We start from the raw sequence: 11927 nt of genomic DNA, 5'->3' as shown, positions 1-11927 counted from the left end.
AGCCAATAGGAACCTTTTCCGGATTCCCGTGGATTGTTCTATTTCATGACAGTGGGGGGAGATTGGAAAGAAAGCGCGTCTGAAGATCAGGACAGGGAGAAGTAAATTACATTATATCCCCTTATGTCTAAAAATGGCCCGTTCGGATGACAACTTCTGCATGGAGGTTGTAACCATTCGTAAAAGTAGGGGTGTTCATGACGTCACAACCTTCGATTCCACTGGTTTTAACAAGATAACACCCCTCGGCATATGTCGCACTTGCAGGATGCTTCCTGGTTGATCCTGTGTGTTATGAAAATGTATTAAGAAGCAGAGTGTGGGTGATCAGGTGAGTGAGAGGGGTATAGACAGGGGTAGGAGGGCAGTTAGTACATTCTGGGGATTGATACAAAGCAGTAATTATAACCGATACATCGTTCATTCACAAAAGCCTGTATATGACATCACATAGAATGAATGCAGACTTTATGTACATGTATGTTTAAATTAACGTATAAATAAAGTTAAACAGGTGCTAAAGGGTTACATTTGGGCAGTGACGTTAATGACATTATATGTTCTTTACAGCGTAATATGCTCATCATGTACAAGGTGTGATGTAAAGGATTGGGGTGGGTGTAATAAACACAGATATTCTCTGGCGTCCCCTGTGTTACGGTCAGAACGAGGGCTCAGGTGTATTTCCATTTACGCATTATTATTATTATTATTCTTTATAAAGCACTAACATATTCCACAGCGCTGTACAATTTCAATATGGGGAGGTTAGTAAGCACATAACATTTAAGCCTATACAGATACCACAGCGCTGCGGAATATGATGGTGCTTATATTATAAAACAATAAATAATAATAGCTGCCGGCCCTGCCTGTGATCTTGGCATCAATCCTTATGGCACTTTCAGACAAAGTTTCCTGGCAAGAATGCTGGGCTTAAGAGCGCCCCGCACATGAGCTCACAATCTAAAGCAGTTGAAGTTATGTATAAAGTGTGTAAAAGCCGTACAATAGTTAGGGATGTTAAAATATGCCGTTACTATGTCACGGATGGGGATGAATCATTAAACATTTGAAAATGATGCTTCATTTTTGACAAATACCTGCTTCTAAGGCTTATAGGATGCTCTAATAATATATTATCTTTTATTTATATAGCGCCGTAAATTTCTTCAGTGCTTCTTACAATCTATACGTTTAAACGGTCTGAAAAAACTAGAACTGACAGACCAAGACGAACAATACACTAGCTAAAGAGAGCTCGGCCCGCAAGCTTACAATCTATAGGATGCAGGGTTTGCTATAGTGATAAGAATCCGCGAGGGATGTGAGGATGCTACATCCCTTTAAATTAAGTCTCTGCTACTTTATCTTCTTTAAAATGCTGTCGATTTATGACATAAAACCTACATATTACAGCGCAATAAATAAACAAATGCCGTGGCATTTAAAGATTAAAGTGACCAACGTATAAACCCACTATGGATGCAGCCTCCTTAGAATATGCGATTAGCCCGTGCGAGGTGAAGAGAATGATTTCCGGTGTAAATTAATCCTTTTAAAATTAAATATAATTATTATTAAATAATAATAATAATTACCCCCCCCAAGTGATTGTAAATTGTAATATTGTAGTTAGTTAATGTTAAGCTGTGTGAAGGTCACCTTTTTTAGTGTTTCGTTAGATTGTGTCATTTATGGGACATACATCCGGGCTCGCGGCGTTTAAAAGCTCAGACAGATTACTGTTGTTTTCCGCCAAGTCCAGCTGAACCTCCGTTAATCTCCTTCGTGTCGTTTGCAGGATGGCCTTTGCGGTGCAGGAGAAGCAGTATGCTCCCTCCTTGCTAAGTTTCTTCATCTACAATCCAAAGTTTGGCCCGAGGGAAGGAGAAGTAAGTGAGAATTGTTACATCGTCCGGACAGGGGGTATAAGAGACTTTTGTTTCTTCGGCTTGTTCGTTGGTAACGCTGCTGCTTCGACGTTGTGGCGCATTTCCTTTATTCAAGCTGTAAGACCTGGATTTGAGGCGCTCATGTTGTGCCTTTTTCCACAGCATTAGAAACATAATTCTAGGAACTGTTCAATTCCCAAATGTTTCCCAGAAGTTACTCTTTAATCAGGGGAAGTTTTGCCTCTTTCATAATTTATCTGGGAAAATGTAATTGTAATGTGACACAGAAGCAGGCACCGATAGGCTGTTGCCATAGACACTAAAATCTTCCTTTGGTTGAACTCCAACTAAACCTCTTAACATCGTGTACATGATTTATATAGAGGCCCAGAATACGACCCATTAGGCTATTGCGTTAACGATCAGGTTCTCCTGAGAAAGTAGAAACCAAGTAGTGCGTCACACAATGGACGTCCCGGCCTAGTGCTTCCTACAGCATGCCGGGAAACGTTACTGAATCACGTGAATGTAATTGACTTTGCGTGATTGGTAATCGGTCTCATTCATGGAAACGTTTGGCCATTGACTGGATTCATGTGACAAGCTCTGAAACGTTTCTATGTAACTAGACGAGTGACAAATATTTCTTTGTCCCGCTTGTCCCCACTGGCGTGTTGAGGACCATTGTGGTCTAACCGTAACATGTTATTGGTTGGCGTGCTAATGCCTTGGGAATAAACTTGATGTGAAATTTAGAGGACATGAACGTTTTCTTTGTGCTGGGCACATTCTTTAAAGAATCATATCTTGTGCAGCATGCAACATGTTGCATTATGGGTGTTGTAGTTTTGATAGCTGTCTGTCTCCTTCCATGAGAGTAAATCTACTAATTGTGTTTTTGTTTCCCATCCTTTCAAGGAAGAAAAAAAGATTCTCTTTTACCACCCGAGCGAAGCTGAAAAGAACGACAAGATTAAAAATGTCGGGTTGTGTGAAGCCATAGTGCAGTTTACCAGGTACAAAAACCACAAACACTATTTTAGGTTTTAAAGTACAATTTTTTAGTGTGAATTCTTTTATATTGATCCCATTTGCTTTATTATCACCCCACAAGGACCTTTAACCCAACGCAGCCAGCAAAATCATTGCACACGCAGAAAAATAGGCAGTTTTTCTATGAACCAGAGGACAGTTTTTGGATGGTCATGGTAAGTAATGCTTTGCAGCAAACGCTTACAATAAATCTTATATTAAAGGCCATTATTTGTATGTGTGCTGTAAGTGTGTATATACGGCATTGTGCAGAATATACACCTACCATAGGGGCAACAGGGGAAACCCACAGCCTATAGTTGATACTATACAGCAGGGACAGTTGTGAGAATTTGAGTATTCAGGAAAGTCTCGTTCTACACTCCATTTGGCCTTTCAGGTCCCGAGACACCAGCTATAAACCATCATAGGTGCAATTTAAAAATTGGGTAGGAAGGAGTGCATCTAAATCGCTAAAATATGGTATCTCACCTTTTCTTTAACATTTGTGGGAACCAGAAGCATCAATGTTTATTATTTAAAAAAAAAACACAAAAAACCTCCCTTAACGACAGACAAGGTTTACATTTTCAGGTTTTTCTTAATATATTATATTGTGTTTTCATTTTAAAATCACTACATTTTAATATGTAGGATTAGGAAAGTGCCAGATCTGCTCTAAGTAAAAAGATGTTATTTTTACTTTCAAAAGTAGTTTACTTTTCACTTATATTAGTGGTAAATTACTATGTTTCTGCATCCTTTGCATACATTTTGTCTGAAATGTATTCAATCCAAATGTTATTATCAAAAAAGGGGATCTGGGACAGCAGCGTAAAGGATAATGAACCTGCACCCTTTTCTTCTTTTTTTGTTTTCTTTGATATTTTCATTACTATTGTCATTAACGATTTTAGGTAGTAAAAAATCCTGCTGTGGAAAAGCAAAAGGATGGAAAAGTTGTCTTTGAATATCAAGAAGATGAGCTACTTGTGAGTACTTATATTATTACCATGCAGCCTCGCCAACGAAGAAAGCATTCTAAAACACTATGATACGAATTCTTAAGATTCAATCATAATGGTAATAATAATAATTAATAATATTATTATTAGGAATATTAATTGTAAGCTTCGTAGCCGGGCTCTCTCCACCAAATGTATCGGTTTGTCTCAGTCTGCCAATTCTCGTCTTGTCAGACCCCTTGAATTTATGTATTGTATTAAGCGCTGCGTAAACTGTTGGCGCTATATAAATAAAAGATAATAATAATAAATAATTAATAACACCTGGTGGAAACATTATTGTCTTCTCCTCTGTCCACATATTCTTCCAATTTGTCTGCTAAATCGTTATTTTTTAATTTTTTTATTATTATTATGTTTGCCTACATAAATGTAGTTTATTTAAAATACCTTATTTTTTTCTCTCTTTGAGACACTGTTTTTTTTAAATAATTTTAAAAACTAGGAAAATGTGTGTGTGTGCACATTTATTTTTAACATATATATATTTTTTGCTTTCAGGACAAAGTATATTCATCAGTGCTCCAGCAATGCTATAAAATGTATAAGGTAATTTATTGAGAATGTTACCCCACTTTAACGGACAATACTGACCCTCTGACAGTTTTTTAGAACAGAGTGTACAACCCCATGCGGGGCGACGTACACTTTGGTACATCTGCTCATGGTTAAAAGTGGAAAGCACTGTGTGTGCTGAAAATGTTGTGAATTATTAAATTATATAAAATAAGGGATTTTTAAAATTCTTTTGACAACCAGATTTTTTGAAAATCCGTGACCTTCGTTAATTTGATTAATTAAACATTTTTAATGAATGATAAAAATATGGAATCCATGTAACCTAAGAACAAAATCTAATTATATCATTATATATATAGTTTACACATTCTATCCCAACATGTTCTGTGTTTTTGTAATTACATGTTTTGTACTCTCTTTGTTTATACCTATTATAGCTATTTAATGGCACATTCAACAGGTCGATGGAAGCTGGTGGTGTGACGCTGCTGAAGGAGAGACTGGAGAAATTCTTCCATCGGGTGGGTGCATGGATATTTTATATTGGGACTTATTTACTAAACTGTGAATCTGCATGGTGGACATGATTTCGCTATCATACAGATGGTACCCTCTCGGTCATGCCCCTGCTAATATATGTGTAGTGCTGGGTAGCGGCGCGGTTCTGCTTGCTACTTTGTCTCGCACATCTTATCTTCTGTTTCGTTCTCCTCTCGCAGTATCTACAGACATTACACCTGCAGTCGTGTGACCTCCTCGACGTGTTTGGTGGCATCAGCTTTTTTCCGTTAGATAAAATGACGTATCTGAAAATCCAGTCGTTTATCAATCGGGTGGAAGAACATCTTAACCTCGTGAAGTATACGGCTTTCCTGTACAATGACCAGCTAATCTGGTAAGAGCCGATGAGCCAAAGTATAAGAGGCCTCCCCAGACCACCAAGATACAACAATTATCCTCACCTGGGGATATAAAAATGTGCTTCTCCAGTTATTAAAGACTAGACTATCCCTCATACAATAACAGATAATGCCTAATAAAGGTCTGTGGTAGGGTCTGTCGTTTTCCAAAGTCTTATATGTTACAGTTCTGTAATAAATTCATGTAATGGTGCTTATAAGTAGTTTCAATAAATTGATATATATATATATATATATATATATATATATATCTATATATATATATATATATATATATAGATATATATATATATAGATAGATAGATATATATAGATAGATAGATATATAATCATAATATAAGATCAGGCCAGGGACTAAGGCAAATATTCACAAACCGGACAGACTAGATGAGCTGAATGGTTCTTATCTGCCGACACATTCTATGTTTCTATGTCTATGATGCTAAAAGCTGTATAAATGACCGATTCTCTATAAAGTTATGTTTATTACACCCCCATAACTTGGTTCTCGTGGCCTACACATAACGAGTCTACTAGTGTACTGAGCCGGGCCGTGGCAGCAGCGGTATCATTACATTATAGAATGCCTATTGCCCCTGGCCGTCCTACCTGATCTGAGCAGGGGTATCAGCCTGTCATCGTACACTTTTCACCTTCCAAGGTGACGTGTCCTACTTCTGCAAGAGGAGAGATAGCAGTAATAATTTACAGCCTAGGTGTGAATTGGTGTGAAAGGCGAGACCAGGCTGGATGCATCAATTACCAGATGACTTTTCTGCAAAGTGTCTGGGTCATCATATACGGAGATTGCTCAGTAAGGCCACCTGCCCAAGCCCAACATTGTGTAGCCGTGTGTGTTAACACTTCATTCTTTAATCAAAAGGACTTTGTGTAGGACGGATGATCTCAACTGCACAATGTGCCAAAAGTAAAATCAACAATTTTTGTTAAAGTACTAAATATGGGACACTCCGTTTGTTTCCATGTTGAATGGAACCCTTCTCTTTATATACAATAAGACGAGGGCAGCGATGTCCGTTATTTAGGTTAAATGCATTTAGTTGCAAAAAGGTTGGAGCAATGCATCTAACTAGCCACAGGGTTATAGAAAATGTATAATCCAGGGCTGCATTAAAAACAGTGCTGCCCTGTATGATGTATTTTATTATAAACATGACCAATCTGGATTTCCTACCACTTTACCAAAGTTATGAAAACTCTTTAATAATTGCCGTGTATCTTTGTGGCGTTCTCTGAAGTTGGCTGGGATTATTTGTTATGTTATGCCCTCCTTGGTTTTGTTTTTCAGTTTATTTATTGGTTTGAAATTATGATGGTGACATCATGTCCTTCTGTCCCTGTCTGTCATGGCTGTCATCGTCAGCATCTCTTTTCTCCTAACATCTCCTGTTAGCACCCAGCACTAAGGCACTGGCTTGACTTGGTTTCAGATTGTAGAGATCCTGCTTGGATTACATCACATGCCGTCTCATCGTGCCTTAGTGTATAAATAAGGTCTCAAACCAGTGACCTCGTTAGAAAGAATCCTTCGCGTCTCCATAGAAAAGCATGATTCCGTCCTACATGATGATCTACACCAGAATAACATTCTTAAAGACGGAGTCATGTTTTCTTCAATAGAATGATGTAACGGACCATTCCTCATAGTCATCCCGACAGTTTGGAGTAACGAGCTGCCCTTTCTTGTATATTCCAAAGTTAGATGCCCTGCTTTACTTGACCTTCAGTGCCCTGAAGGTCATTATGTAACTCATTGATACCGCTCCATGGCCTTATTGTCACCTGAGACAGAAAGATATTTAGCTCTCTATGATGCGGGAATCAGCAGCACCAGAAGGGTTTTATCTGCTAAACTGTGGACATGTGATTAACGAGAAGAGTTTAATGTTCTGTGATTACTTATGTAGGAAATAAGAAAATATGTCTCTCTCTGTAACTGAATAAACTGCTAAGGTTTCTAATTACGACCATTAATTCTGGTGAAAATTGCTTTCTTCGTGCAGGAGAAGTGAGTTTGGATCATTGTCTTCTAAATTTCTTCTAATAAAGTATGCTTCTTCGCTCTCTTCTAGGAGTGGACTGGAACAAGAAGACATGCGGATTTTGTATAAATACCTCACTACATCTTTATTTCCTAGGCATCTGGAGCCCGAGGTATAGTGTGCACCATTATTTTCCTTTATTACTATGAACATACTTAGAACCAGTGTGTGCATCACCATGGGATAAATTAGGCACGTGTGTGTAGCTTTTACCATTGGCCCATCAGCCACCCCATTTAAATTGTACAGCGCTGCATAGTTTGTATTATTATATTATGTAGAGATAATATTATTGTTATTATTATTTATACAATGCAAAAAGCCACCCTCTTTACTTTTGTTTTGTAGCTAGCAGGAAGAGATTCCCCCATACGCCCAGAAATGCCTGGAAATTTACAGCACTACGGAAGGTACAATGAATATTTCTGCCTCGGAGATCTCTTTTCAGTGCTAGAAAACATGGCTGTGTCTGCTAAGTAGTGCTGCACGGTTGCCCTCCTCTTTAGTTTAGGTGCACGCAGCCATTAAAACCCGAAAACACGGGTAATGAGTAAAGTCGTATACCTGACTACATATTTCTTGGTCTGTGCAAACGTAAAGTTCTGTATACGATGCCATATCCGCTGCTGTCATTGAGGGACGCGCATGCAGGATTTTGAGAGTGTATATTATATGAGGAATCGTAAACCATAAGTAAAGTTGACCTGTTTAAAAGGCCAGGGTTGAGCAAATACCTGCTTCAACACAGGTGGATCTAGCCTACATTCTGAACATACGCAGTTAGCCGTTTCGTACATGGCGTTAAGTCACATCAGAACTGTAATCGGTGTTTATTGATTAAAATACTGGCATTTGGCCTTAGGAATCAGCAAAAATTTTAAAACCCCCAAATGCAGTATTACTGTCTCTGCTTCTATAAGGACCCGGTGTAAAGATCGCTGTAACTAAAGTATGGCGCCCCTTTTTCTTTTCTTCAGGTTTCTCACTGGACCGTTAAACCTCAATGACCCGGAAGCAAAGTTTAGGTTTCCAAAAATATTTGTAAATACAGAAGACGCGTGCGAGGAACTCCATTTGATTGTTTACAAGGTGACGCCAGTGTGTTTAATGCGAGAGACTTGGCCATACTATAACCCCAGTCTGTATATAACGCTGGTACGGTGGCCTCATACTGGCTATAGAGTTACTCCTGCTAGTAAATGCTGTATATGTGTATACGGACACTAAACATCTCACGTAGGTCAGCTGTGGAGTGGATCCATCACGTTCTCAGTATCTGTATGGGAGAGGAAAGGGGGAAATGAATTATAAAATACTGGCTCTGCCACGGGCTGCCAATAACCCGAGCACCGTTCAGTCTCTTCAACCAAAAATGTCCAGTTACGCTACATATATAAGATATATTCAGTATACGGGTAGTTTTAATTAATCTAGTTATGCTTAAAGCTGTAAGTGACATTTCCCATTTAATTTGGACATAGACATAAAGAAGGCATTGGTTGGCAGCACAACGTCTGTATGGGGAGAACAAGTAAAGGGATGTAAAGGCAAAAATAAAGTGCAAATATTAACTTGTCTTCTGTTTGTTTTAGGCTATGAGTGCCTCTGTATGCTTCATGGTTGATGGTGAGTGACTTTAAATGTACCTTTGTCACCTTCAGCCCCATAGAACAAACGCGTCCACCCAGATTACATCTGTGTAATAAGAATGGTGACTTATGGCTGTCAAACATGGCATTTAGACAAACTGTTCCCACCTTGCTGAGCCATGGCCAACCCTAGTCCCTCAAGAAGAACTCTTGAAGTCCCAAGGACTTCTCAGATAAACCATCTGACTTTCTTCGGTAGAATTATAACCTGCTGTGTCTCTTCTGACTAATATGTTTTATTTTTTTTCCTTTCTTTAGCATCCACACAGGTTACCCCTGATTTCTGTCGGAAATTAGACAGTCTTGTAGGACCTCAGCTCACAGTGTTAGCCTCGGATATCTGCGAACAGTACAACATCAATCGTAGGATATCAGGGTTAGTAAAGTTTCTTAAACTCTGACTCCAAGTATATAATGAAATATTGTGTGTTTTTTTTCTCTAATACTAATTTCTGTTCTAGGTCTGAAAAGGAACCTCAGTTCAAATTTATTTATTTCAATCACATGAACCTAGCAGAAAAAAGTACAATTCACCTTAGGAAGACGCCGAGCGTATCTCTGACATCGGTCCAGCCGGAGCTCATGAAGATTCTTGGTGACATTAACAGTGATTTTACGAGGTGATTCTCTCTCAAAGACCCTGTGGTGTTAAAGGGACGCTCCAGACATCACTTTAATGCATATGATAGCTGTATGGTCTCTTTACTAATGCATCAGGGATTAATGGAAGCAATAGCTTTCCCGCTATTATGTGATTATGGCAATTATAGATCCAGCGTGTATGCTGCATGTTGGCTTCTCTGATTTATAACGTAAGGGATGGAACTGCTGCAGTGAGAAGGAAATAAATGCAGACGTTTTTGATATTGGTTACTTTTTATATTTTTTTGTATTTTCCATTCTCGTGTTATCTTTACAGGAGGGGTTTAAGGTGCATTTATGTTTCAGTTCCTGATCATTGGGTTATGTCTTCCATGTCTACAAAAAAAAAGAGTAAAACTAAATCACTGTGTTTTTCCAGAGCTATGGAAACCATGGAAACTACTAAAAAACCAAACTTTGGGGTTATCTTCCTTTTATTGTATATTGTGCAAGGTGTTTATATCCCTGTAGCGTTTTCCTTGACTATTCTCTCTTTTTAGGGTTCATGAAGACGAGGAGATCATCGTTAAGGCTATGAGCGACTACTGGATTGTTGGAAAAAAGTCTGACCAACGGGAACTCTACGTTATCTTAAACCAGAAGAACTCCAATCTAATTGAAGTAAATGGTGAGTTCCCCTTGGCCTGTCTGCAATGTTCTTCATTTTAGAGGGGATGGATCTTTTTTTTGGAATTAGTGAGAACCCAGCATTGACGTTGACTGCCGGACTGAAGATGTGGAACCTTGCATGTCCTCACCTAGGTGCCTTTAACGGTCAGGTTACATTCCAGGGTTTCTTATTTCTGTTCCATGTTAAACTTTGGAATCGTTCCGAGGCCTCATCAATATTTATTCCAACTATTTCCTTTTTCTCTCTCACCAGGTTGTCTTAATAATTAAAATGTAAATGGTATCTAACTTCTTGACATTATTAGAACTGCTGCAGCTGGACCTTATTCACGTATCTTAATGTAATAACCCCCCCTCCCCGTAAAGAATTAAAAGTATAAGATGTCATTGTTGTCGTAACATGCGCAGGTTTAGTTAAATTGTTTTGACAGCTTTAATACTGTTAAATGAAGCGTACAGAAGGTTTTCATTGTCTTCCTATATTATCAATTAAAAGGAAAGTATAATGTCCCAGACAGCCTCAATACAAAAAAAATCCATATTAAAGTACTTTGTGAGTACCTTAATATGTATTGTTTAAAAACAAAATACCTTAAGGAGAAGCTGCAGCTCCACAGTACAACATTTCTCGCTACTGATTGGCTGGAAAGTCCTCCCAATGAAATCAATGGAGGTGCTTTCTGCTCATGCACAGGGGGTAAATGAAAAGGGGGGAACCTTACATGTTTAAAGTTTACATTTTTTTTTCTTGTTTTACAGAAGAAATCAAGAAGCTTTGTGCCACACAATTCAATAACATCTTCTTCCTGGATTAACATGTGACTCTCTCTTACAAAATGGCCAGTAAAAGCCTTTTTTGTGTAATTTGGACAGAATATCGGTCATATTATTGACTGGAATGACTGTTGTCAGGCAATACTTGCCTTGTAAGAACTTTCTATCTCTAGGCTCCAGAAATCAGACCATTTTTAGATTTTAAATATTTACCTGAACTCATGAAAAGCGCTTCAAATCTTGGAACCATTGTCATTTCATCTCTTTCATTGACGCTGAGATAAAAATAAATATTCCACTAATCATTGTTATACTTTTCATTGTCCAGTCCTCTTCTTTTTTTTTTGTAACACAAAGTTGTCTTAAATGGCAACCGGTTGAAAGCAGGCATCTGATCGAAACCATAACTGTAACTAGAATAGCGTTAAACGCCTATATTGTGTTAATACGGTATTTTATTAACAAGCACATTATGTATCCCAGCATGCAACAGCACCCTTCTCACCTTCTGATTGGATGTTCATTGTACACCCATGAAAAAGCATGCGTTATAGCAAAATGCTTAAAACATAATATTGTGAGTCGTATCTCGCAAGGTTAGTGAACCTGGGTGAAAACTATATTTTAGTCATATATGTGTATAGGGTCTTCATCAGGGGAAAAAACATAACATGGGTACATTTTTGTGTTACTGTCTTTGGGCCTGTAGTTCCTTAACCACTTAATTCATGGCTTCTGTAGAATTCCATTACCCATTCCGTCAGACTTTCTCCCTCGT

At 38.3% G+C, this 11927-nt stretch overlaps 1 protein-coding gene across 1 annotated transcript; it reads left to right on the top strand.

Moving 5' to 3' along the window:
* Window positions 1-217: 217 nt before the first annotated feature.
* CCZ1 (CCZ1 homolog, vacuolar protein trafficking and biogenesis associated) lies at window positions 218-11460 on the top strand. The gene is made up of 16 exons (XM_053471481.1): window positions 218-331; window positions 1805-1895; window positions 2814-2911; window positions 3010-3103; window positions 3845-3919; window positions 4454-4501; window positions 4909-4992; window positions 5191-5366; window positions 7485-7566; window positions 7803-7864; window positions 8432-8543; window positions 9047-9080; window positions 9362-9479; window positions 9565-9723; window positions 10246-10373; window positions 11135-11460. The coding sequence occupies exons 2-16, from the start codon at window positions 1806-1808 to the stop codon at window positions 11188-11190; spliced, it is 1416 nt and encodes a 471-aa protein (XP_053327456.1). The 5' UTR covers window positions 218-331; window position 1805; the 3' UTR covers window positions 11191-11460.
* Window positions 11461-11927: the final 467 nt, after the last annotated feature.

The sequence above is a fragment of the Spea bombifrons genome, chromosome 7, assembly GCF_027358695.1.
Source record: "Spea bombifrons isolate aSpeBom1 chromosome 7, aSpeBom1.2.pri, whole genome shotgun sequence".
NCBI classification, from domain to species: domain Eukaryota; kingdom Metazoa; phylum Chordata; class Amphibia; order Anura; family Pelobatidae; genus Spea; species Spea bombifrons.
Note: the sequence above shows the minus strand (reverse complement) of the source record. Positions and strands in the feature narration are given on the sequence as shown.

Coding starts and splice junctions, on each gene's coding strand:
- CCZ1 (XM_053471481.1), top strand. CDS start 1,806: ATGGCCTTTGCGGTGCAGGAGAAGCAGTATGCTCCCTCCTTGCTAAGT. Junction 3,104..3,844: donor ACAGTTTTTGGATGGTCATG/GTAAGTAATGCT, acceptor TAACGATTTTAG/GTAGTAAAAAATCCTGCTGT. Junction 7,865..8,431: donor AATTTACAGCACTACGGAAG/GTACAATGAATA, acceptor TCTTTTCTTCAG/GTTTCTCACTGGACCGTTAA.